General features: G+C 40.0%; 1 protein-coding gene and 1 long non-coding RNA gene across 5 annotated transcripts in view; one reads left to right on the top strand and one right to left on the bottom strand.

Annotated features, from left to right (window-relative positions):
• Positions 1 to 11,907, top strand: part of LOC117980210 (uncharacterized) — a 273,563-nt gene extending 261,656 nt beyond the window's left edge. The window contains exon 7 of the long non-coding RNA XR_008625315.2: positions 11,339 to 11,907. This is a non-coding gene — a long non-coding RNA (uncharacterized LOC117980210). The remainder of the gene's footprint in view (positions 1 to 11,338) is intronic.
• Positions 1 to 27,242, bottom strand: part of SEMA5A (semaphorin 5A) — a 508,567-nt gene that overhangs the window by 66,957 nt on the left and 414,368 nt on the right. For 3 of the 4 annotated variants that reach the window (XM_034959730.2, XM_034959727.2, XM_034959728.2), the window contains exons 14-17: positions 22,244 to 22,425; positions 18,602 to 18,745; positions 8,444 to 8,461; positions 8,063 to 8,210 (exon numbers count right to left, since the gene is read on the bottom strand). In XM_034959730.2, coding sequence (XP_034815621.2) covers positions 8,063 to 8,210; positions 8,444 to 8,461; positions 18,602 to 18,745; positions 22,244 to 22,425 — 492 coding nt within the window. The remainder of the gene's footprint in view (positions 1 to 8,062; positions 8,211 to 8,443; positions 8,462 to 18,601; positions 18,746 to 22,243; positions 22,426 to 27,242) is intronic. The other variant, XM_034959729.2, reaches the window with a different exon arrangement.

The following is a 27,242-nucleotide window of genomic DNA, read 5'->3' on the forward strand; positions in this document are numbered from 1 at the left end:
TGGAGAAGCCGTGTGCTAAATAAATACGCCTGGCAGAAAGTGGAGTGCCATCTGGCCTAATAATGGGTATCCATGGCTATGTGATGACTGGGAAGTTCTCACCAGTCCATGGGACCTGTAAGGCAGGAGGGCCCCAGATTGTGTTTAACCCCAATTATTGGACTGCAGCCTCAGAAATCCTGTTCTCATTGGTCCATTCTACTATGGTCAGGATTTGTTTTCACAAAGCCAGGTGTAGATGTGATTTTGGGGCCACACAGCCCCTCAGCCTCCTGTGATCCCAGCTGCGGGCAAAATGGTGGTCAGTTCTCTGCCAGACGCATCCGCCTGGGACACACACCTCCCTTCCTGTGGCTTTCCATGTTGGGAGTCTTCTCTGAAGCCCCAGGAGACTGCTGGGTTAGTGAAAGTGCAGCCTGGGTGCATCCTCATCCAATGGTAGCTGGGAAGGTGACAGACTCCCGAGAGGCATCTACAGGCTTCTCAGAAAATCAGTTCTGCTGCCCGCAGCAGTGGCCTTGGTGACAAACCCTAATAGGAGCTTTTCCCTCTTTCCTGCCTCACCCCCTCATCCTCTCCACCTGCTGCTGTCGACATATAAAAAACTACCTGCCCTAAACCCGTCTTGTCTCAAAATCTACTTTAAACAGGGGCCAAGCTATGATGCCAGAATTTTCGCTCTCAGCTCCTATTCCCATGATGAAGAAAATAGTCCAAAATAATGGTTGGGATCCTACATGTCTCGAAGGCTTTGAAAAACACACTGAGTTTTTATGCACTCAGTTCAGGGCTAAGGTGGCAGCCAGGATGCGCTGCCCTTTTTCAGAAGTGCTAGTCACATCTCCATAATGTTTAATACTCCCTTTGGAATTCTGCAGTGCACAACCTGCACAACTGTATGCATTGCCTTTGGAGGAGAAAGTGAAAAAAAAGGAGAAAGATGGGCATCACTTCTCAGATGCATCTAGATATCTGGGGCTTTCCCAAGGTTTCTTGCATTCTTCTGGACCCTCAGTTACATGCACATTCTGAAGCCACCAGGGATTATCTCAATAAGTGATTAACTGTTTTCGGTTTTTAGTTAGAACCATTCACTTTATCAAATCTCGTACAGGTCATATTTAGCTGGATACAACAAACTTCTATAAGCTCATTGGTGTTTAAGTTAATCTTATGAAAACTACAGTCCTTAACCTTTTCAATTACTTATCAAATATTAGATGAGGCCACACAGTGTAGTGGGGGAAACAAGCAGGCCGCCATTATAAATGTCTGGCTTTGAGGCTGGCAACACTTCCTACAACCTGGATCATCTCGCTTCTTTGCTCCAATTTCTACATCTATACGTTGGTTACACTAACAACAATACTACTTCATTGGATTATTGGGAGGAATTCCTCACCAATTCCCTAAGAAGCACTTTAAACAATACATGGCATGTAGCAATTATAATGACAAATGATGATGATGGTGATGAAGAATATTATTTTTATCTATAAAAATTCTGTATGTTTTCAGTGGAGTTAGAGTCAACTATTTTATGTATTTCTTAAACTTTTAGAAAATTTCCTTTCTAGGATTATAAAATGGTATTTTCATGAACAATGGATAAACTTAGTTGTATCTAATCCAGGTCCACCGGCTTGTTAAAGTAAGAACAGCTTCCAGACACATCAATAAGTAAGCCATACAAATAGCCTACTATTCATATAGGGTCTGCATCTGTGAGGTTTCAAGGGTATTATTAAGGGCAGCAAATAAACTTGGAAATAGGTCTACATCCAATGTAAAATAACAACCCTTTAACAAACACAAATAATTCAGTGTGAGCTGCCAATGTTCAAGTATCCACAGCTTAGCATATATTGGGGTGACATTGCCCAAACATAACCAAATAAACAAAAATAAGTGAATAAGAAAAAAACTTTTCATATATCTCTTCATAACAACCCACCTGCCATCTAAGGCAGGACTATGAATCTCTAGGAAGCCACGGTTCAAAAATGAGGAAACACCAAATATGAATACAAAGGGAACTAACGATTACAAACAAGCAAGCAGCCAATTTTAAAACAGCCTGTTCAATTGTAAAACTGTCAATCTCTCTCAGGCTACCTCTCCTCTATATTTTATGACGAAAGGAAGTGCCAGCTGTCCCATTTGAATAAAAGTACACACCATTGCAAGGAGGTTGCTATGCTCTTGAAAATATTTTAGTACTAACAATGAAATGGGGAACTAGAGATACTTTTTTGAAGTCTAGGAAGACAGGAAATGAGTATTTCTAAAACCCACAGGAATACAATGTCCATGGAACATGAAGATGCTGCTCACCTGATACCAGCCAAATAGGAAACTTACAGATAAAATTGTCCCAGAAATCAAAATTCTATTAGAGTCTTATAAGGATATAGAGTCTTACAAGAGCGTTCACAAGGATGCTCAGAAAATGTTTTATGAAATGTATCCTGAAAAATATAGTTTTTATATCATTAAATTATTTATACTTACCAAAACATTAGCATTGTCAGAAGTTGAAATTAAAACATTTCTTGAAATAAAACTACAAAAATCATCTACAGTATGCTTTAAATATCACCAAATTAAGAACAATACAATTATTAAAATTTATACGATAATATTTACAATAAGCAGTGGTTTGTAGAAAAATCCTGAACATAGATTCAGAACTCTAATTCTGAATCAGAGCAGTAATATTAGGCAGATGAGGCTATATGCAGCTCCTACTTTTTAAAACTTGAGTAAAATGTGAGCCTCAAATAGTTTTTGTTGTATTAGTGAGGTTGTTTAAAATTGGGCTTACACATACATTACTGGCCAGAGGCAAACACAGTTGAGACTGTTGAGAAACACAACTGGAGCTAAAACAAATACAAAATATACCTGTTTGGGGCTTTTGAATGGTCTAGTTTCATGGGTATGAGATATTAGATCTTTCCCATTAATCTCACTGTTCTTGTTCATATACTTCCTGAGGGAGACACAGCACCCTGGATTGTCTCAGGACCTCTGAGTGGAAATACCTGGACCCGGGGTCTTGCTGTCTCCAGCTGCAGGGTTTTTGGGTACCTAACTGGTTTTCTACAGGTCTTGATTTTCTCATTTGGAAAATCAGGAAAACAGGAGACGACCTTCCCCAAAGCATTCTGCAGACCCTAATGTGCTACACAAAAATGTGATATTTTGTAATGCCTGTCATTATTTTCATATGTTACAACCTATTTAAACTTCCAATGGCCAGGTTTCATTTACTCTGAAGATTATCCATTGTGCCATTATTTGACACAAACAAATGTTAGTGTGTTATATCAACTCTGACTGACCCTCGCAGAATCCCTTTTGACAGCATGTGTTGATTATAATGTCTTTCTTCTTGACCTTTCCAGGCTTTCTGTGGTCTGGTTCTTTTGTATCTAGGAAATAAATATCTCCCCTGTGCTCCCTGTTGCTCTCTTAAATCATAGCTTTTGGTCAATTGTTTCACGCTTTACATGATATTTCAGTAAGAAATATAGTGCTGCCAAATACTAAGTCTGCTGTTCTTTGTAAATTATTTTTGCTGTATCTGACGCTGTCTTTAGCTCTGATACAGCAAAAAATAAAGTAAATCTGCTAAACCTTTGAGGAAATTTTGAGTTGCATTAATTTAAGAAGTAATTCTATGTATACAACATAACATTTTATATCTTTCTTCCTTTCATGTGTTGTAGTTTTCAGCCAAAATGTAGAGTTAAGATTTGTGTTACGAGTTTATCTTCGATTAATTCCTATGCTCATGATGATCTCCTAATAGTACTCTTATGGTTGGCTAAAATGATCACAATATTATAAAAATCAAGAGTGTAAATCAACAGAAGAGCTATAGAAAGACAAAAAGCTCCTCTTTCTTTTAAGCTACACTTCAACCTAAATAGGAGTAAAGTAAGGCTTATCATTTATCACTTAACATTGGGCAAATAAATTATACAAATGGAGTTGTGTCATTAAATTCTATTTGTGCCCAGAGGACCAGTTCTCAAATGCTGGTCCAGTCCCCCGCTGGCAACTTGCTACTGGGCAAGTTCATTAATCTTTCTCAGGCTGATTTTTTTTCCATCTCCAAGCAGAGGTAATAATGAAAACTGCCTTGCAGGGATACAGAGAGAATAAACATAATAAATTTTAATTACTCTTAGTGCAGTGCATGGCATGTAGTAGGCACTCAACAAAAGTTATTTTATGATGTAATACAGGATTTCAGGCAATCATTAAATATGAACTCCAGTATGTGTAGTTATAACTTAATTTCAATATTTAATTTGACATCACCTAGTAAGTTGGGATTTGCAAGTCTTCATCCAACAACAATTGTTACAGTTACTATTGTCAAAATAGGGTTAAAAGGAAACACACATATGACAGTGACAATCATTTCTATTTTATAAATGTCTATGTTAGACTTGGCACTGGGCTAGGATATATGGAAATATTAGGTACCATATGTAATCCTCTAAACAGCTCTGTCATTCAAGTGTTCATGCTTCATATTTCATTTGAAAACAACCATGTGGAGAAGTATAACAGCAGGTCAAATCTCACAGTGACTCAGAGGCAGAGCCCCTCTGACCCACCACCCTGCTCCTTCCACCCGCTCTGTGAAGCCACAGGCATGCAGGGCTGAGATGCAGACCTGGAGAGCAGCACCAAGGACCAGAGGACCCCAGATGCTCCTGTGGGTTTAGCCTACTTGGAAGTGGGGAGTAAACATCTGTGTTTTAAGTGTCTCATTCTGAGCTCATTGGAGCTATGAGCCACCAGGGAGGGACATTTGCTAGAAGTGGTCCGTCAATCAGCTGGACACATGTGTCCCAGGGTCCAGAGAAGGAATGCCAGGGTCACAGAATCATCAATTTCAGGGTCTGGCCCTGCACTTTGCAGAGCAAGACAGAAGCCCAGAGGGCAGTGAATGCATCTCAAGTTCACAGAGTTAAGTGACAGCACAAGATCCAGGTCCTCCCTCTGTGTCTGTCAATCAGCTCCCCAAACTAATCCAAGGCTCCGGGTTTCCCAAGCTTTTGACATTGAGCAATTTACGAGTAGGGATTCATGGAGAGAACTAATAGCTCTTGGCAAGGGTCCTTCACTGCCTCTTTATTGAGATTCAAATAAAGGCTTGGTGACTTAGTCTAAGACAAGGATGTAGAAATTTCACAAGTGAAGCTGGGAAAATCCTTTCATGAAATTTCAGCTTTAAAGTGTTGGCAGAAGCAAAGATTCTTGAGTCTTTTCTAACTGATGCATACTTGAACTTAAAATAATCAATTCTTTCTTTTTCATAAACTGCTATAATAATCAGGAAATTGAGGTTTTTATACTTTCCACAAACATGTTCTGTATTGTATAAATGACATTTCATTAGCTGACTCCCATTTTTAATAAGCTGGAGCTCAGAGAAGCAGCTGAAGCCCATGGATAACAAGTAAAGAAATGAGACTAGGAAGGAGCACTCAAACGTGAGATCTGCCAGACCTTACGGATGGCACCCTCCTTGATACAGGAGCTCTCAGTAGGAAAAACCACCACCGCCTTCTCCAAGGATGACACTGAGACTCAGAAATGTCACCTCTTGTTATCCAGCCACACACTGGCAAGCAGATGGTCACTTCATGACTCAAAAATCAATACTTTTTTTATACTTACAGCTACTATCTTGATAATAGAACTCAATAAAAACCGAACCCTTTGTGGACAAAGATTTACGAACTGCAGCTAGAATATGAAGACCAAAAATGTTGCTTTAGCTAGGTAACTATCATTTTTAAATCAACTTCTTAGGAATTCAACTGATAGTATAGATCTTCCAAACAATCCAAAGAAACCGAGCCCTTCCTTTCTACTGCTTGCATTCCTCAATTAGTGTGAGCTGGCATTCCTGCCTCAGGACAGACAGAAACCAAAATGCATGGGAGAAGCCATGTCAGAAGAAAAATAAATATACTCCTACCACTGAGAAGTAGATTGCTCCTCATTGCCTCAATAACACCTTCCTAGAAGTAGACTACCAAAAGGCTAAGTTTGTTGGTACAAACAAAAAGAAAAACAAACCTTTAAATTTCCCAAAAAGTGACAATAGTCTCTTTGGAGACATATGTGTTTTTCCTGGATTTGAAAGCAGTGGTTACATTTGTTTCATAAACTGTAATTCTATAATAAATAAAGCAATAAATACATTGATATTTTAGAAAGACCTTCAATTTTTACATTTATCATCAGATGTATGTCACACATACACACATAGGAACTACATAAAAATGCTACATTCTTGCTTAATATAATTTTTTTTCATTCATTAAGCTATATTTGAAGGTAATTATAAAAGTCAATTAGCAATGAGAAAATTAATGATGTGGACTGTTCTCTGAATTTTTCACACTGCAATGTATTTAGAAACTAGGGTGTGAGATCAACCCAGATCATCCATTCCTGTGGTTTCCCAGCAAATGAGACGAACCTTGACATGGCAATGCAGACCTCAGGGGGCACACATCACGCCACCAGGAACAAAACATGACATTCTTCAGCAAAATAGAAAGTTATCCCATTTGAATGGTTTTCCTAGAACATGTGAGTGTTCATAAATTTGTCATTTTAAAATTATTTAAAATAAACAGTTTTAAATGTCAGCATCTGAAATATCAATAAATATACATCATAATGAAGATTTTTCATGGTCTACAGTTAGTTCAGGCTGATCTGGAAAGAAGTGTCTTTATAATCAGTACTAGACTATATGAGAGCTACGACAGTATCTTTTCCATTGTGAAGGGGAAGAAATCTAATTGTAATTTCCAATAACAGAAATCTCCTTGGGTCTGGTGTAATATCTGACAAAGCACCTCATATCCCTCTTCCTTTCTCTGAATTTCCCAAGGATATCTCGGCTGTGTGGTTTTTGCATGTCACAAAATCAGGCTTTACAGCAGCACAAAAGCATTGCTCAGCCTCACAAACCAAAGGATAAAGATGCTGCAAAGGCCAACTGGAAAGATCAGTGAGGAAGCAATTTAGCCAGACCTTCTTGTGCTGAGCTTCTCCATCAAACCTTTGCCACTGTCTGTGTCCACTCTATGCAGCCAGCACCAGAGGCAGGTGAGTGAGGGGAAATGCTGTTACTCTTACAGAAGAAGCAGGAACAGCAAAAGCAAGCCTTTTGAAAAGAGCTTGTCCAAGAGGAATTTTATTTGACAGTTTAAAGTGTTAAAAGAAATATAACCTGTAAAGGCAGGAGAAAAAAAAAAAACACGCATTCTCTTTTATCCTCTCTGCATTGGCACCAACTTACTCTAACAATGGCTCCATATAGTTTCTCAGTCCCCAGGGTGTGTCCGGTTCATCCCACAATGTTCTATACCTTGGTGTAGGCTTGATATGGGGATATTATTCCGTGTCCCAAACCAAATAGAGTGGCCATATATAAGCAGGCTGAAGGCTTTGTGACTCAGAAATCAGAACAGAAAAACTCCTGGGACAGTTTATCCCATATGTGAATACTTAATTCACGAAGCCTCCAGGATACTCTGAATTTCAAGTATTTTCTCCAGATATTCTAATTAAATTGAAAAACTTGCATGATTTGCAGCATCTAGTGTGTGTAGAGAATCGAGTGCTTGACCATGTTGTGTTTACAGAGCACTCAGTGGTTGCAGAACATCTAGTGTCTGCCAAGAATCTCATGTTTGCAGAAGATCCAGTGTGTGAGAGGACCTGGTACCTCCAGAGCATCTATTGTATGGGGAACATCCAGTGTCTGGACATGTCATATTTATAGAGCATTTAGTATCTGGAGAGCATAAGGTGTTTGCAGAGCTTCTAGAATGTACAGAGCACCTAGTGTGTGAGACCATTTAGTGTTTGCAGTGTACCAAATTTGTGCAGAGCCTCTAGTGTGTGCAGAACATTTATTGTTTGCAGAACATCTAGTGTGTGCAGAGAATTTTGTGTGTATTGAGTCTGTATTCCTGGTTCTGGATTGTGGGCTGGGTGTGAGAAGAAGGCTACTCACCACATTGCAGCCTGCACAGTCAGGCCCATTCTCACAGATCCTGCGGCGAGCTTGAATGCCACCCCCGCATTGGGCTGTGCACCGTTCCCAAGGACCCCAGCCTGTCCAGAACATGTGTGGGGGACATAGCAAATGTTCATTGCAGTATCTGTAATGAGGAAACCAAAAGGACAAGGAAACTAATTAGTGCCACTTGAAACCACTGACGTTTCCATCTCCATCCCTGCACCAGATGTTGAACACATGGGCATGCTCTGCATGGAGGAGCTTTTTGTATTTTGAGCAGTTGCACCATACAGAAGGCAGATGTGGTGCTGGCCATGCTGTGTGTGCACAGACAATGGGATGCATGGCAGACAATGAAGAAAATGCTAAACTCACAATGCAGGATGGATCTTCCTGTGCAGCCAATTAAAGGAAAAACAAACAAAACCCTTCAAACAGACACCCAAAAATAAGAGTATACAGAAAATATCTAGGTAGGGCATTTATCTTCTGAACATAAACATTGAAAGATAAAGCAGATTACAGATACAAAGTTAGCATAGCTTTACTTGGAATTCCTTTCTCATTCTTGAATCAAATAAGCCCATAGTTATATTAGGATAAGTTAAAGAAAAGTTAGAGCATGGGATTAGCATGAAGGTCCAAGTTATATACTGCTTAAGCTATTCTACTTTTAAATTTATTTGTAGGCTCTCAGAAGAATGCCAAACAATTTAAAAGACCACTCGTTATTTAAAAAGAATTGAATTATTATACAATTTTACAAATATTAGTTCTATTTTTCAGTGTTTGAATACACTTCTATACTTCTACATATTTTTCCAAATGTCAGCCAAATATCCAAAGCCTCCTTTATCCTTATCATGAGTCATATTTCTCTTCAATTTTTAATACTGCAAGTGAAATGAAGTGAAGTGAGGAAAACAAACAAACAAAAAACAAAAAGGAAACAGCCTGGCATTCTACAGGTTACAGCTCATAGAAAGGAAGAGGTTAGTCTGAACAGCACCAAATGTAGTGAGACACACTCAGTGATTCATAGTCCATCTACGAAGCCCAATTTCCCAAATTTACCTTCTAGAGAATACTAGAATGCACAACTTTTTCTCATGCCCTCCTCTCTTGCCAGGCTATCTGCCTTAAGAAACAAGAGGCAAAGGTTCCCATCTGCTGGTGTAAGTCAGTCACCTTTATTGTCATCAATATTAATAAAGGCTTAATCCTGCAGGGCCTATGCAACAGGAATTGCAGAGGGCTTCCTGATCACAGGTGTTCACAGTCGAAAATAAACACAGGGACATGGACCCAGCTCAGGATGTGCAAAACTATCTTAATACACAGTGGCATTACTGTAATTATTTATGCAGAAGTAAATGCTTTTCTGGAACTGAAAATAGGGGCAAATGGTAGCCAGCCACCAGGAAAAGAAACTTGGAGAGTGTAGTTTCCTGACAGTAAATGCTGGTAAGATGGAACTGTTTTCCTGTCAAACCAGAAAAATTTCATGGGGAATGTGTGGGCTTCAGGAACAGGGACAGTGTGAAAAGTAGAAAGCAAGGCCAAGCTGAGGGGTGCTGATGGGATGGGGCACACTGAACCCCTGTCAGCATTTTGGAAAATAATGGAAGGTAGAAATGGAAAGAGTAAAGCACGAAAGATCATTGAGAAGAACAAAACATAAAAAGGCAACAGGGAGTGGGATGATCTATCTTTACCAAATACAGTGGAAAACTGGAACTTTATGAGAAATCAGGAAACTTCCACAGAGCTCCAGAGACAAAATAACTCCATGAGAGTTAGATGGCAGACTCATCTCCAGGAGTTGGTGCTTCATCTTGACTATTCTCTGGAGCCCCTGAGATTCGAGGAGCTCCTCATATTTCAGTATGGGGTCTGCATCTCCCCAGACAGGGCAGTTTAGCAGCAGGAAGAGCCCATAGAACAAACAGCAACTAGAGGACGCTGGATTGCAACAAGTCAAATGAGAGATACTCCAACCTAGAAAACGGCGATGGTGTTGGAAAGAAGGAGAAGAAGTGGTGGAGATGGAGCTTGGTATAGTGAAAGTACAATATGGCAACTGTGTGACTGTATAGAAAACAAAATAAAAACAGTGGAGTCCAAAGTCAGCCTCTTAACTGAAAGTGGAAGGCAGAAGGCACTCTTACTTCCAGGGAGACATAGTTGATGTGTAGGTGGTGAAGGAGCCTCCGGAGAGTCAAGAACCAACTGGGCAAGCAGTTTAGTTTGTCTAAACTTACACATTTGAGCGTAGCCAATGGAACTGAACAGTTATCACTCTTCCTCATCTTTTCCACATTTAAGATAACACAGAAACGTAAGGTTTTCCTCTTTAGGTGGTAACTATAGTCTCCCAGGTCCTATTCTCAGAGCTCAGGGCCACTGGACATTCCTACACGTAGTAAGGGAAGGGAAAGGACCTTCTAATTAAGAGATCATGGCCTCTAGATAGGAGAGACAAGACAAATGTGAGAATACAACAGATGAAAAGAATTTGATCTTAGGAAGTATGTGCAAATGTGTCGAGTTCCAATAAGTAAAATTAATATGTGTGTTGGTTCATGGAGTATTCCAGGAGAAAATTGACACTTGTTTTGAGAACATATTTTGAGGAAGTCAAGAAAACTCAGAATATCAGAACTCTCAGCATTTAGTTAAAATATCTATGTGTAGCTCACTGTGGGTAGAAGGAGAAGTAGGCTATCTCCATTTCTAAGCTGATTCACCAGCATTTAAAAGGCATGGACTTCTTAGAAAACTTGATCCTAATTTCAGCTTTCAACAACCCCTCTCCTAAAAACAACAACAAAATGGGTATGGAAGGCAGAGGGAAACCTTACCAAAAATGTTTATAAAACCCCTGACTTTTAATAAAAAGCACAGCAACTGAGCTACCATTTCCCCAAAGCAAAATAAACCATAGCATACAAATCCTTTCTGTTATTTGCTGACAGCAGGCCACTCCTGAAAATGCTCAGCATGTTATTACTGTAAAAATCTACCGCAGGGTAACCTGTGCATGGAACTTTCAGCCAGTGTTAATAAATTGTCTACTGAGCTGCATTTTAAGGTTGTCAATAACCTGCCTTGTTTTTTTCTCTTTCTCCTATAGTAGTCCATGAAACAAGCCACACCAGGATCTGCTGGGGTGTCACCCTCTGAAATTGCAGCCTCCCCATTGAGAGAGGTCAGAGGGAAATAGAAATTACTAGGCTAACTCTGTCTCTTTGTGTCTGGGTTTTCACTTAGGAATTCACCCTGGAAGAGACTGTTCAGAGACAAAGTGCTTGGAAGCCTGTAAGTATGGATCCTACACAATTGTGAGAAAGTGTTTTCCTCTGACCCTCTCCCTGCCCCCAGCCCAACTAACTCATGCCCCTGAGAGAAGCCCCTCTTATGAAGCTATACAAAAAAACAATGAGGTTGGAAGTCAGTTACCTTGGTATCTCTGCTGGTTAAGATTTTTTAAAATTAATTGTGGATAAAATATCTACACAATGGGCCAGCAGTTGGTCCCCTTTCTTTAGTCCCCAACACACTGCAGACTTTTAGCAAATAATGAGCTACAATGTTTTTAAATGCCATTGGCTCTTGAGTGTCTCTACTGTGTTAAAGCATTGCAAGTCACAGATGTACCTCATGATGTGTTAATAATTAAGATTTTAATTTTGCCCATGACTGCTTATTCTCATTTTGTATTTAAAAGTCAATTAATGACCTAGCACTGTTTCTCTATAAATTATCTGCTTTTTTCCACAAATCTAGTCTCTTATGAAAATAAAGACCTTTTATAATTCCATATGGACTAGGTTCTCAGCACTATATCATGCAATAAAGTGTTCTTTCTATCATAAATTATAAAATGCATAAATTATGTTCCATTCTGGTTAGATCCATGCTAGTTGCTCACTGCAATCTCTGTTAACCTGAACCAATCAGGGCCTCTTCTGAACTATTTTCTTCTTGCTTCACTCTAAATGATCAGCCCTCTACTGGGCCATACTGCTATAATTAAATTTTTATGGCAACAGAGAAACTGCACGTACATTAAGTCTACCATAATATTTAATTCAAGCCATTTAGGAAGAAAAATAACTTGTGAAGAACATCAGTTTGGCTCACCACAGGATTCAGCAAACATACCGATGAAGACAAATAATCACTTAATAAAAACCATTGAGCCCTGGGACTCTTAACTTTGAGAATGCACTGGACAGGCTCTAACATGTTCCCCGTGATCCCCAGCTCCTAGAATTCACACCTTGTGTAATCTCCTCCTATTGAATGTGAATTGGACCTGTCACTGGCTTCTAACCAACAGAATATGTGAAAGATTTTGGAAAGTCACTTCTGTCATTATGTTACATAGATTGTAATACCCTAATTTCAAGAGAGCTTTCTCCCTTGTTGGCTTTGAGGAAGCAAGCAAAAAGGTGAGAAGGACCCAGTTGTCAAGGAATTGAGGGCAGCCTCTGGCTAACAGCCAGCAAGAAACTGAGGCCCTCAGTCTGACATCCCACAAGGAACTGAAGGCTGCCAACAACCACATGATCTTGGAGGCAGGTCTTTCTCTAGCTGAGCCCTGATGACATCACAGCTAGGGCCTCTATGTTGATTGCAGCCTTGTGAGAACCTGAAGCTGTGCCCAGATTTAAAAACTCATAGACACCATGAGCAAATAAACACCTGGTGCTTTAAATGCCTAAATCTGTGGTAATGTTATTATATAACAACTATTAACAGACCGTGGTACGTGGGAGTGTGGTGCTACTGTAAGAGGTTAGAATGTGAAAGTGGCTTTGAGGCCACGGAATGGCAGGAAGCAGAATAATTTTGAGGAGCACATTAAAGAAAATCTAAATCACCTTGAATCATCCATTAGTAGAAATCTGGACTTAAAGGACATGGCCAGTAAGGGTTTAGAGGAAAATGGGATAAAGAACTAAAACTGAACATCAAAACAGATGGTCTTCCCACCACACACACACAAAAGAAAAATTTGTGACGTGATGCATGTGCCAATTGGTTCAATTTAGCCATCCACAATGTATGCATATTTTAAATATTTTGTACATGATAAATATTTACAAATTTCATCAAAAATAAATTAGTTATTGAAAAAGACAAAAACACAATTAGAAAAACAGGCAAAATATTTGAATAGACATTTCTATAAATAAGATACACTAATGTCCACTAAGCACATGAGAAGATGCTCAACAATATTAGTCACTAAGGAAATTCAAATCAAAACCACAATGAGATACGAGTTCATACCTACTAGGATGGATAAAGTTAAGGAAAAACAAAAGTAAATAACAAGAATGCGGAGAAATTGGAACTCTCATACATTGCTGTTGGGAAAGAACATTGGTGAAGTCTCTTTAGAAAGCAGCATGGTGTTTCCTCAAAAAGATAAACATAGAATTAACATCCAATGCAGCAATTTCACTCCTAGATATACAGTATACACAAAAAAGTTAAAACAGGGACTTAAATGGATACTCATATGCCAATATTCAGTACAGCATTGACAATAGTCAAAACATGAAAATATACCAAGTGTCCACTGATGAAAAAAATGGATAAACAAAATGTGGTATAGCCATACAACAGAATCTTATTCAGCCTTACAAAAGGAATGAAGTTCTGACACATGCTACAACATGGAGGAACCTTGAACATTATGCTAAGTGAAACAAGCCAGACACAAAATGGCAACTACTGTAGGATTCCACTTATGTGACATATCTATAATAGGCAAATTAGTAGAGACAGAACATAAATTAGAGGTTATCAGGGGTTGGGAGGAGGGTGGAATAAGGAATAGTTATTATTGCTTAACAATTACAGAGTTTATGTTTGGGGCAATGAAAAGTTTTGGAAATAGTAGTTACGGTTATACAATAATGTGAATGTCAATAATGTCACTGAATTACACACTTATAAATGATTAAGTGGCAAATTTATGTTTTTCGTGTGTGTGTGTGTGTAAAAGCACAGCAAAAACTTAAAAAGTAAACAGGAATATATTATCAGGAACTGGAAAAAGGGAGAATTGCATTACACAATGGGTGAAAACTGCCAAAATTGCTACCTTTGTTAATATGAAAGGCAAAACACATAAGTTGAATTACATAGCTAAGGAAATTTCCAAACAAAGTGTTGAAGGTGCTGCTTGGTCTCTTCATGCTGCTTACAGTGAAATGTAGGTGAAGAAAGAAAGACTGAGGAATGGATTATTAAACTAAAAGAACAGGAACTGGATGATTTTGGAAATCAGTCACTTTTAACGGCAAAAGAGGCAAAAAATATGAAATAGCTTTCACAGTCCTTTCAAGTACGGTTAGGGAAGGTTGGAATACAGTAAAAGCTGATGTAGTGACTGTAAAACCTTTTATTGTAACCTCAGAAAGATGAAAGAATTGGAGTAGTATTTAATTACACAAAGAGTCCTTTCTAGAGCAAGTGTGTGCCTCACAGATCCTCTCAACTGCATCAGATCACCTCTAGTGAGCTGGAGGGTGTTGTCTCTCAGCCATCTCAGCAGCACCCCAAGGTAGAGAAGGGCTAATTCAAAAAGGTTTGTGAATGTAGCTTTTGTTTAGTGGAGTAACCTTGTGGAAATCCATTGAAGACCCATAATGTTTTTAAGAAACTTATTTCCACAACGATACCAGCAGCTTGGATGGAAAGGGACAGAGAAAATACACATGAAAGGCTGCTGGAAACCCTGCACATTCTACTGACAGGAAGGAAGCTGATAAAACTACCTAGCTACAAGCACGTGCTCTCTTCAAGAAAAAGAAAGCCTGATTCAGGAAGCATAACTAACAGTCCAGAAGGCAGAGCCAAGAACCATAAAACATTATGCCCACTCCCTGAACTTAATTAAGCAACTCCAAACACTTGCTCAACTAGATTTCAGAATTTATATGGAACAGTGATTCCTTCATAATTTCCATCACTCCACCCACCTACTGCCTTTTTGAACAGAAATGTCTAAAGCTGTTATCCTTTGCCTGACTCTCCAAGTTTGTTAGTGGCAGATAACTTCTCCCTTTGGCTTTAGAGATTAACAGACTGATGGGAACTACACCCAGACAGCCTCTTCCACATGTGGGCCTGATGTAAATAATAAGGTTCTGGACTTTGGGGAGATTCCTTAATGGGATAAGACTGAGGGACCTTGAAAGTGGGTGAAATGCATTCAGCATGTGAGGGGTAGGGATGTGAATGACTGGGGAACAGAGAATCAACTCTGGCAGATAGACTCTATGGTGACCCTAGTGAGCTCTGCCTCCTGATATTCATACCCTGTGTCATCACCTCCTCTAGGTTGTGGAGGCCTGTGTCTTACTTCCAACCAACAGAATATGGCAAAGGGGTGAGATGTCACTTTTGTGATTATGTTACATAAGTTTGTAATGCCCATCTTGCAAGGAGACTGTCTTTCCTGCTAGATTTTAAAAGGCAAGTGACAACACCAGGAAGGATCGCTTGGCAGGAAACTGAGAGTGGTCTCCAAATAACAACTATGTAAGGAATTGAGGTCTGCAGTTTGACAGCCCACAAAGAACTGAATACAAACAACAACCACATGATCTTGGAAGTGCATCCTTCCCCAGTGGAGCCTCAGATGAGACCACAGTTCTGGCCCATGTTTTGATTGAAGCCTGCTGAGGCCCCAAGCAGAGGATCTATCTAAGCCATATAGGAATTCCTGACCCACTGGGACTATGAAATTTCAAAAAGAAATGTGTGTTGTTTTGAGCCACAAAGTTTATGGAACTACCACTACACAGCAGGAGGAAACTAGCACAGATAATAACATTTGCATCTTGATAATATTTACAGACATCCATTTCTTCCTTTTGTTAGTAGCCTCTCTGGGAGTTGGTGCTTCTACTCAGTTCTTGCTACTCCAGAAAATCTTTTCAAGGAAATGTCAGAAGAGAAAAAGAAACTGTCTATACGTATTAAAGTACATGTAAAAATTAAGCTAGAGTTATTTTTCAGAAAAAAAAATATGTAAATACTTCTGAGATTTTTGTTGCAACAAAGCTCCCATTGAATAATTCCACACACTGGAGATGTCACAGATGAAAAATCACTAACTATAAACCTACCATTAACTTAGAGAATCTTTCGGGAAGATCAATTCATTATCTTGTGGCTACCCAGGATTTCTTGAGGGTTGATGGTGTTTAAATAAATATGATATACATGTATTAATTATTTTGTATGCCTAGTTCTTAGTCTTTCGTATTCTCCCATGGAGATCATAGTCTCCTTCAATCTTGAGTTTAGTCCTCAAACATCTGCATTGTTGGAATCAGAATGCTTTTATATTTCTTAGGTGAAGAGACCTTTCATATAACATGGCAGAGACATCTAAGAACCTATTGCTTATGAAGACCACAGAGGAAACTTTAGGTACTTGGTTTTTCTGGTTTTCATTAATCTCCCAGTAGCCCCCTAGAAAGACTATTCAATAGAAAAGCTTAAATTCTATAAAAATTTTACATAGTCCCTGTTCTTACTATCCATCTATTATTTAAATTCATGTTTTCCTCCATTGAGCAAATGCTAATCTACAAATGAACATTTCTTCTTTACAAAAGGAATATTTTACATATAAGTCCCTCAAACACACTTGTCATCTTTATTGAAGACACCGCTGTATCTTTTCCTGAAGACACCGCTGTATGAAAAATCCTATGTGGATGCAAACGTACGCATATGTTAGCCACAGTGTTAATCAGCCTCTTCCTTCCTGTGTGATCAGCCTGGGAATGGTGATAACACATGCTAAGTTTGTGGTGGTGCCTTAACTCTAGGGAAGCCTTTGCACAGATGGAAGTGACTTTGCCTGGATGGGTTGTACAGGTTGAGCATCCCTTAGCTGAAATGTTCAGGACGATTAGTGTTTTGGATTTCACATTGTTTCAGATTTTGGAATATTGGTGTATATATAATGAGATATCTTGGGGATAGGACCCAAGTCTAAATACAAAATTCATTCATTCACACATCAAATATACCATATACACAAAGGCTGGATGTAGTTTTATATATTTTAAATAATTTTTTGCATAAAACAAAGTTTTGACTGCATTTTGAAGGCAAAAGTCAAAAAACCGTGTGGAAATTTCCACTTGTGGCATCATGTCACTGCTAGAAAAGTTTTGGATTTTGAAGCATATTGGGTTTCAGATTTTCAGATTAGGAATGTTCAACCTGTCCTAGGTGACAATTCATAGTATTTAAAAACTTCCAACCAATTTAAAATTGTACAAGGCTTGGAAATAATAGGGAGACAATTCTTCCATAATAGGCTTTCCCACTTATCAACTGGTGTTAGAAAATGACAGGCTTGCACAAGACTGTCTCAGGGACTGCTTAAAATATGACAAACCCTGCTTGGTAAAAATCATCTTCATTTCCTGTTAGTCAAAAGGAGTGAAATCTTAATTGGCAAGTGAGGAACACACTTGAAGAAAAAAAGGAATGATTCTCCTTAGTTGATTTTAGGTTGTAGTAAATACCTAATAGAGAGCTATCTAAACAGTAAGTCTGTTGGTTCTGTTCGTATAAATACTAAATGCATAGCAAATAACTATATACAGTATTTTTATTCGAGGTTCCAGTGAGCTCATGTCATCAAATATAAACCTGCTACATATTAATTAAAATGCACTGAAAGTCATTCAATAAGTTTATATTAGTATAGCTGAATAAGAATCCTGAAAGCATTATGAAATTTACCTACTTGAATTCTTTCCCAATAGTGACAAATTAGAATAAACATTAATAGTATATTTAATGCATATTAAGACAGATTCAATGATCTTGCAAAACAGATTCAATGATTACGATTGCAGAGGTTGAGCCTGAAACCAAATGTCTAATTCTACACCAAGGAACAAATTGTTAAATCCAAGACTAAATCAAAATGTTGCCATGATGTGCTGAAAGCTCAAAATACACGTGGAAAAGAGCCCCCAGTTTGGGTTGTGCTGCAGCTTCATTGAGGGTATTTCTGAATATGCCCTCCCATGCCTTCCAGAGGATTAACTGAGTTCTGAGGAAAACCCTACCGCACCTGCCCAGTAGTGTCTGCATCCGGGACCTTCTTAGGTCCTCCTTGGAACTGGAGCTTTGAGATCTGTCTGGTTAAATTCTCACAAGAGTAAGTCTCCTGCAGACGTACTTCCAGAGTCTCCAGGAGCCTAGCACAGCACAGAGGTCCCTGGGTACTCTAATCCCTTGGCAATTGCTCAGCGGAGCCAACCCAGCTGTGTAGGCACCAGAGCAGCCCAGTGATGCTGTCAACGAGGCTTTGATCAAAATTAAAGGATGCCAGGAAAAGAAGAGGACGACTGGCTCAGCGGAAAGGGATGCCACACATAAGCTTAGGCAGATCCAAAACTAAAACCGCGGGGAACTCGACCTGGCCGGAATGACAGTAAGCGTGAGGCTGGCGGTGCTGGCAGCAGGGTGGGCACGTACCTTTCCTCGCGGTTCTGTCCCACGCACACCCGGCCCCCGTGCCTGGGAGTGGGGTTGCTGCAGGAGCGCTGCCGCACCTGGAAGCCGATCCCACAGGTGGTGCTGCAGGGAGACCACGAGGTCCAGGGAGTCCAGCCTCCATTCCTGAGGGAAGGGAAGCAATGCAATCATTAGGTCCCGCAGGCTCAGAGTCCAAGCCCTGTCTGCACCCACGGCCAAATGCCTGTGTTCCCCAGGAGGATCACGCTTGGGGCTGCTCAGGAGAGAAAACACCAGCCAGGGGACTGAATGGACTGCACCCTGTGAATCTCAATTCCTGTTTCTGCAGCCCCCAGGCATCTGGTTTATAGCCAAGATAGGAAATTTGAGAATAAAGTTTTAAGTGTGCTATAAATAATGGACTATATTGGAAACTATCAAAAAACTTGAGTCATGAAAATATTAAACTAATAAAGAATAAGGTTATTTCACTGAAAAGCATTTAGAAATGAATCCCTACACCTCTACAGTTTAGGATTTTTTTGACTCGTATAATATCATTTATAATCTATGAGAAGTGCACCTTTGGACAAAAAGCTCATCTAAAACTGCCTAAAATGCTATCTTTTAAAATCTATTAATATCAATGAAAATCAGTAACTTTCCTGATAGCATCAAATTGATAAAGAGTGTTGTATTGTTAGAATAACTATCAAAGATTTAAAACGAAAATGTTGTATTGTTAGAATAATATTCAAAGCTTTAAAACAAACTTTACTAAAAATTTAAAAAGGATGTTTAAATTCAGATTATTGGCTATCTTTTCACAGACAGAGACATAAAGAGTGCAAATAAGAAGTGCAAATTGCATATAACTAACCATGTGTATTTATGTTATTACACATACAGAGTAATGTAGATATATAAAAATATAAAATAAAAATAGGATGAACCAATTTAAAAAATTTTTTAATTCTATTGACAGCTCTAGAAATGTTTTAGTATTGTATTTTTTCCTTAAAATGCTTGTATTCAGACTGGTTTTAATTTAAGTGTCCCCCTTAACACGTTGCTCCTGCTATTAAAAAATACATAGTTTTTTTTAATTTTATGTGTTAAAATATATATTAAATCCAGATTCCAAACTTCCACATAGATGGTCTACTTCATGCAGAATTTTTTTACTTCTGCAATCACATATGCATTTCTTTAGATATTTGTCACCTTCATCCATAAGATTTACATTTCCTATGAAAAAATATTAGCTCACATTAATTCTCATTTTTACCTTGTGTATTTCCTTTTAAAACATGGAGGTCAACAACTATGCCACTGAAGGTCCTGCTATAAATAATATGTTGAATATATCATATTAAAAATAATTTCAAATAAAAATTTTTCTGAGAAAATTCTTAGAATATTTCATGTTTTCCTACTTTACTGAAACCTAATGATTTAATAAAATATGTAGTAATAACTTTATGTATGGTATTATAATAAAACTGCTCTATAATAATATAACCAAAATTATCACACAATAAGACAAATCTTTCCACATTTCTTATAAAGATAATCAGCTAGTATCTTATACCCTGCTACCTAAAATCTTAAAAATTATCCATGTTATTCACTGAATTATATTTAAAAATTTAAATAGCAGTTTTAATATAAATAAATTACATTTAATTTGCAAAGTTTCATTACATGTGCAAAAAGTTGTTAGATCATGCAGCAAATGGTGCTTTGAAATTTGTTTGGAAACTCTTCATTTTTTAAATCTTTTAGCAAATGTGGATTGATTTTTTTTTTTTTTTTTTTTTTTTTGAGACAGAGTCTCGCTCTGTCGCCAGGCTGGAGTGTAGTGGCTCTAACTCGGCTCACTGCAACCTGCGCCTGCCGGGTTCAAGAGATTCTCCTGCCTCAGCCTCCCGAGTAGCTGGGATTACAGGCATGTGCCACCATGCCCAGCGAATTTTGTATTTTTAGTAGAGACGGGTTTTCTCCATGTTGGTCAGGCTGGTTTTGAACTCCCGACCTCAGGTGATCTGCCCACCTCAGCCTCCCAAAGAGTTGAGATTACAGGCGTGAGCCACCATGCCAGGCCACAAATGTGGAATTTTATGACATATTCCATTTACAATATATGGAACATGTTTGTATATAGGGTAGTAACTAAATAAAAGTGTATATAAGTAATAGGAAAAGAATATCTGAGGAAAGAAGTGAATGCAGCTTTACACGTATATGTCTATTACCCAGACCTGAGTTTCCATACTTCTAAATGCTGCTTAGAGGCAGACACAGTGACCAAACAAGTCACATAAAGTAAACAGAGATCAGGAGGGGGTCACTTTCACGATTATTAGTACAAAGCAATCCACTTACGCTTTTAAAGCCTCATTAAAACTAGTTCACTTCCTAGATTTTTAATCTTAAAATAACTACTAGTTGCATTGCAGCTCTGCTTAGAAAATGACTTTCCAGCTAGAGCAAGAACTGAAGACATATCAATAAATAAGTTATAGCAATTCATTTGATAATCTTTTTCCATGAAACAATATGAGCAAAGAGTATTAGCTACTTGTTGTAATCTTCAACAACAGCAGTTTGATAGTTTTTGTAAGTTTTATCCAGGCATCTGTGGAAATCTTTTCATTTAATACAAAGCATACAGTACATAATGCAATGTTGACATGCCTGTGTCCTCTGCAATACAAAACAAAACAAAAAAACCCCTAATCTCTGTGGCCCTGATTTGCTCCTTTCACCTTGGTGGTGAGAAAAATGTGAGCAGAGGGCAAAGTTGGCCTTTTGCTCCTGCACTTTACTTTCCTGGCCTGCATGTGCCTGCATGACCTGGGCTCTCCTACAATTTGATCACCCAATCTGATTTCCACTGTTAGTGACTTCATAAACAATTGTCCCAGAGACTTTTTTTTTCATTCTAAGTGGGCTCATGGAAAGCAGATAATATGTTTAAAAAATACTGCAAATTAATGAACAAGTGACAAAGAAGCATAAAGACTGATCTCAGAAGTGTTCCTGATACTTGCTTTAAAATTTCTCTGTGATCATGGTGTTATAGGTGCAGGGGATGGAGAGCAAACAGAATATAGTTGTAAAAAAAATAAATAAATATAACAAACACCACCACAGTAAGCGGAAGCAACAGGAAAGCTATTCAATAGGTTATGTTATTTAAACTGCTCTATTGATTACCCAGTGCCTAACGTTAGCTCAGGTGAGGTGCTCTGAGCTCCAATATCCTATGGAGTAGAGCAAGTTGATCAAGGACTTGGCTTCTTCTACCTCCTAACCTAGTGTTATTATGTCCTACCTTTAATGGACTATTTGTAGATATATTCCATGAAAAGATTATTAAATAACATGGATGTTTTCCTTAAACAAAGCCAATCATATTGTCCAAATTGTAAATGCTTTTCCTAATCTAATGAAGAGTATGTGAATAAGTGTAGATCTGTAATCCAATTTATAGTTTAAAATCTCCTTCCAAAAATCATGTAAGTTTTAAATGGTGAATGTCCCTGGTGTTTCACCACTGTTCTCTCCAAAAGGGAGTTATATTATAAATGATGTCCCAAACTCCTCGAGAATCTGAGTTTAATACACAGCAGCACAACTGGCGTGTTCTGAGCGGCACACCTGGAACAGTTGGCGATCTCCATGCCAGGGCCCTCGCACTGCCAGCCACCACACTGCGGGGCCGGGCTGTCGCAGGAGCGGGTTCGACAGAGGCAGGATCCCACGGCGCTGCCATCTGTGTGCGTGCAAGGCGTCCACGGAGACCACACGCCAAAGTGTCCATCCACGGTGAGATTCCTGGTCTAGGAAGCAAAACCAAGCAGAGGTGTCAGAAAAGGTTAAAGCTGAACACATAATAGAGTAAAAACTAAAAATCCCTCATAAGACAATCAAAACTCCTCTAGAATTTGTTGTTGTTGTTGTTGCAATTAGAAAAAGGGCCAGGCGCGGTGGTTCACGCCTGCATCCCAGCACTTCAGGAGGCCAAGACGGACAGATCATGAGGTCAGAAGATCGAGACCATCCTGGCTAACATGGTGAAACCCCGTCTCCACTAAAAATACAAAAAATTAGCCTGGCATGGTGGCGGGTGCCTGTAGTCCCAGCTACTCAGGAGGCTGAGGCAGGAGAATGGTGTGTACCTGGGAGGTGGAGCTTGCAGTGAGCCGAGATCGCGCCACTGCACTCCAGCCTGAGGGAGGGATCGAGACTCCGCCTCAAAAAAAAAAAAAAAAAAGATTGCATAAGGGAGTATTTCAACGTAAAGCAGCAGAGGTGATTGCTGGAGATGGTGAGGAAGAAGCAGGGAGGGAGGCAGGGGGAAAGGGGAGACAGAAAATGAGAAGAGGAAGATGAAGAAGAAGAAGGAAAAGGAGGAGGGGGAGGAGGAGGAAAGGAAGGAGAAGAAAAAGGAGAAGGAGAAGAATGATGGGAGGAGGGCTGAGAAGAGAGGAGGAGGAGGAGGAGTGAAGGATACTAGTGACTTGGCAATCAAGTTATGGCCAAATTGTCCACTAATTTGGAAAATCCAAAACTAAGAGGAACTGGAGTGAAAAATCACAGCTGCACAACCCCATTGCGTGTTTATGTGCCTTTAAAAAATGAAAGCTTAGGAACATTTATCATTAAAGACTTGGTTTGGCTCTCAAACTGAAAGCATTCAATTCAGAACATATTTAAAGAGTATCTATTAAGCAGCTGCAGCGCTTCTCTTTGTTAAGCATATCCCAGTCAAACCTGTTTTCTGATCAACTTCTAAGAGCTTATGGGCCAGTGAGAAACAGCTAGACACATAACCATTACTCCATGTAGAATCTGACGATGGATTCACGAACAGGGGCTATCGGGGCAGAGGAGAGAACACCCAACATGCTCACAAGGTCTGGGAAGAGCAACGAGGAGCCTGTGTTGAGTCTTAAAGAGTGAAGAAAGAGCCAAGTAGAGGGGCTAGCAAGGGCTGGCAAGGATGAGGGCAGAGGAATGAGGCTGCCAAATGCAAAGGGCACATGGGCATTCCCCATCAGTGTGGGGTGAGCTGGTGGTTCAGGGGAGCAACACCAAGGACTGAGGAGGAACCCAGGGCAGGGACCTCATGGGGAGGGGTCAGAGAGCCCCCTGAGCTTGCTGGTGTGGCACCTCTGAAGGCACTCAAGGGGAGGGCATGGCATCGCTGGGACATGCATGACCAGCTCTGGTGTGGCGGAGGCACCAGCATGTACCTGGCTCATTGAAGAAGGGACAGCTTCTTGCCAAATCTGATAAGCAAATCTGCTCAGGAGGTGGCAGTGCTGCTGGAAGGAGAGACTCATGGGGCACAGCCTTACATTACATGCCCAGAAACCAGCAAACAGATCTCTCCTCAGAAAGGCAATGGGAAGAAGGCCTAAGTCTAAGCCTCCTGTTTTGGTTGTTGTTGTTTTTGAGATGGAGTCTCGCTCTGTTGCCCAGGCTGGAGTGCAGTGGTGTGATCTTGGCTCACTGCAACCTCCACCTCCCAGGTTCAAACGATTCTCATGCCTCAGCCTCCTGAGTAGCTGGGACTACAGGCACCTGTGACCACACCAGCTAATTTTTATATTTTTAGTAGAGACAGGGTTTCACCATGTTGGCCAGGCTGGTCTCGAACTACTGACCTCAAATGATCAGCTCTCCTTGGCCTCTCAAAGTGCTGGGATTACAGGCATGAGCCACCATGCACGGCCTCCAAACCTCCTAATATTAATATGGAAACTTCAGCATCCTTGAGAAAATCTGACCAAGGAAGACCTTTGGTGATGAGTGAACCACATGCTTTCACCTTGCCCTCTGCAGCTGGGTGCACCCCTCCTCCTCTGCCAGAGTTCTCTTCCAGAACCATCCACTACCATCAGAAAGACTCATCATCCTCACATGAAACAACTCACAGGAAACAACTCTATGTACCATACAGTTCATTCTCTTTGGGTTACAAACTATACCCATACTTCGCCATTTCAGAATAATGCTGACACCATATTTTGTGGGTAAAAATATAGGCAAACTTTACTTTTGATACATCATTGACCCAAATACAATAGGAACTAACATGAAAAGTGTTCGTTGTTTTTGACATGACCAGTTGGCCAAATCCAATTGCTATAATTATGACTATCCCTCCTTTCTAACCAACCCTCTAACATTTTCTATCCAGTAAGGTGGATGGGATTGGGAATTTCCTTCCATACCTGGCTATTTATGTAAGAAACTGTGGCAAAAGGGACGGAATGGAGCTGCACCATCTGTTAGAGCAATTCTTTTCTTTTTGTAAATTTTACTTTAAGTTCTGGGACATATGTGCAAAATAATCAAGTTTGTTACATAGGTATATATGTGCCATGGTGGTTTGCTGCATCTATCAACCCATTACCTAGGTTTTAAACTCCACATGCATTAGGTATTTGTCCTAATGCTCTCCCTCCCCCTCACAACCCACCCTCCAACAGGTCCCAATGTGTGATGTTGCCCTCCCTGTGCCCATGTGTTCTCATTGTTCAACTCCCATTTATGAGTAAGAACATGTAGCACTTGGTTTTCTGTTAGAGCAATTCTAAGTGATACACTGGATCCTACCCAAGAGGAAAATATCCCCATTTCCAAGGTCTCGGTGGCCTCCCTATTGGCTAAGATGAAAAGACAGTGCCTACTCTGATCATGAGGTTCTCTGAAGACCATAGAGCTTTCTTGGAGAACCAAGCCTTGCATGACAACGTGACTCAAGCCACTAATATAGAAGATTCTGTGTTAAAGAGGCAAAGACCCTACCATTTGGGATTTTCAGCATTCTCCTTTCACCTCTTTATCAGCCCTCCCTCTTGTCTCCAGCCAAAGGACTCCTGTGTCAGTGGATGAGAGGTCACTTTCACTGTGAGCAAATGTAGTTCCTATGCTTACACATCCTCGCCTGCTTTCACATCCAGACTCCTGCTTGCTGTGCAAACATTGCTAGTATTGTTTTGACTGTCAAAAGCATGTCTCTTGTTCATGGAGCCAGCCTCAAGCAATAACAGTGGTCAGACAGAATATTTGCATCATAGTTACACAATATATAGGTCTGTACTATTTTGACTCTTTGCAGTGTGGGCCCAGTTAAGAAACCTTCTAGGGCTGCTGAAGGCCCCAGCAGACACCACCATGGGAGCTGTGACCATCCTAAGCCTGCAGGTGGGAGGGAGGACAGGGTGGCTGGAGCAATCCTTAGTTGAAGGGGGTAAGGGAGTGATACCCCAGTCTCATTCCTCCTGCCCATGCCTCTCATTACCTGAGCCCAAGGTCACAAGACAACAAGGGAAAGAGGATCGGACATTGGATGTGAGGAAGGTCAGACCCTTGAGGCAGAGAGTTAGTGGGGAGGGAGACTGTTTGAGAGGCTCTCTGGGACATTTGTTCATCCTTTGCCTCACTTCTCTATGAAGGTGTAACAGCTCCAAGAGTTCATCTTGCCCTCCACTCAGAAAGCCAAATGCACTGGGAACAACAGGAATGACAGCAAAAAAAAAAAAAAAAAAAGAGCTGAATTATTACAGGGCCAGGCAAGTGAGGAGAACAGAAAGAAATTCCTCAAGCCTGACTCCCTGAGAATTCAGAGGCTAGGGGTTTTTGAGGGTACTTTGGCAGGCCGGGGTGGGGAACTGAAACAGTTGATGAAATCACAGCAGTGTTCAAACTGCCTTCAGGCAGCTGAGTCAGTTCCTGAGAGGGGGTCTCGGACTACAGGACAGCTTTTGGTCAGCTGAAGTGCTAAATCTGAAAAATATCTCAAAGACCACTTCTTTAGGTTTCACAATTGCAATGTTATCTATAGGGGTAAGTTAGAGAAGTTATAAATCTTGTGATCCCTGGTTACCTGAATCTGTGGTAAATAGCTTAAAGAAAAGCAGGCTAAATGTCAGCAGGTCATTGTTCATGCCTATTCTTCAGCAAAGTTCAAGCCCTTACCATTGTGAATACAGTTTCAATCTCTGAATATGAGGACAGGGAGGTAAGTTTTCCTTGCCTCAAAATTTAACCATAAACTAAATTCCTCTCACAGTTATCTTGGCATTGGTCTCTGTGTTATTATATGCAAAACAAAATTACATAAAACAGTTTAGCCTGCGACGTTAAAAGCAAGGTGGAATCAGTCACGCTGGAATTCTCTCATCACTTCTAATTCTGCAAAGGCTGTTTCAGAGGTGTGAGGGGTCATTCAGGTTGGGATGCTATGGAGGTCAAAGCAGTTCTATCTTGGATGCTAATCCACCATGTTGACTTCTGATTAACCCAAGTTCTGGGAATGCCTCTAAGATTTCCAGTTTACCTATTGTTCCTTGTGTAAGAGCATGTACTTAGCGCAAATACTGCCCTTCAGGAAATTCCTAGGCATTCCCTCTGAAGCACATATACACTTTCCCTATGGCACATAAGCCCTGGGAATAATGGCATGGAGATCTACCTGTCCTGCAGCTGTCCAAGAGCATATTTCTCTCTGTAAGTTCCCAGTAAACTCACCCTGTACCGACAAACTGACTTTGTCTGCCTCACTCTTTGGTTTCTTGGGTCCTTCTGTGTTTGGGGGTTTATTTGCACATATGTCCCTTTCATGAAGCAGACGCATTTGTGATTT

This window comes from Pan paniscus, chromosome 4 (assembly GCF_029289425.2).
Source record: "Pan paniscus chromosome 4, NHGRI_mPanPan1-v2.0_pri, whole genome shotgun sequence".
Taxonomy (NCBI): Eukaryota; Metazoa; Chordata; class Mammalia; order Primates; family Hominidae; genus Pan; species Pan paniscus.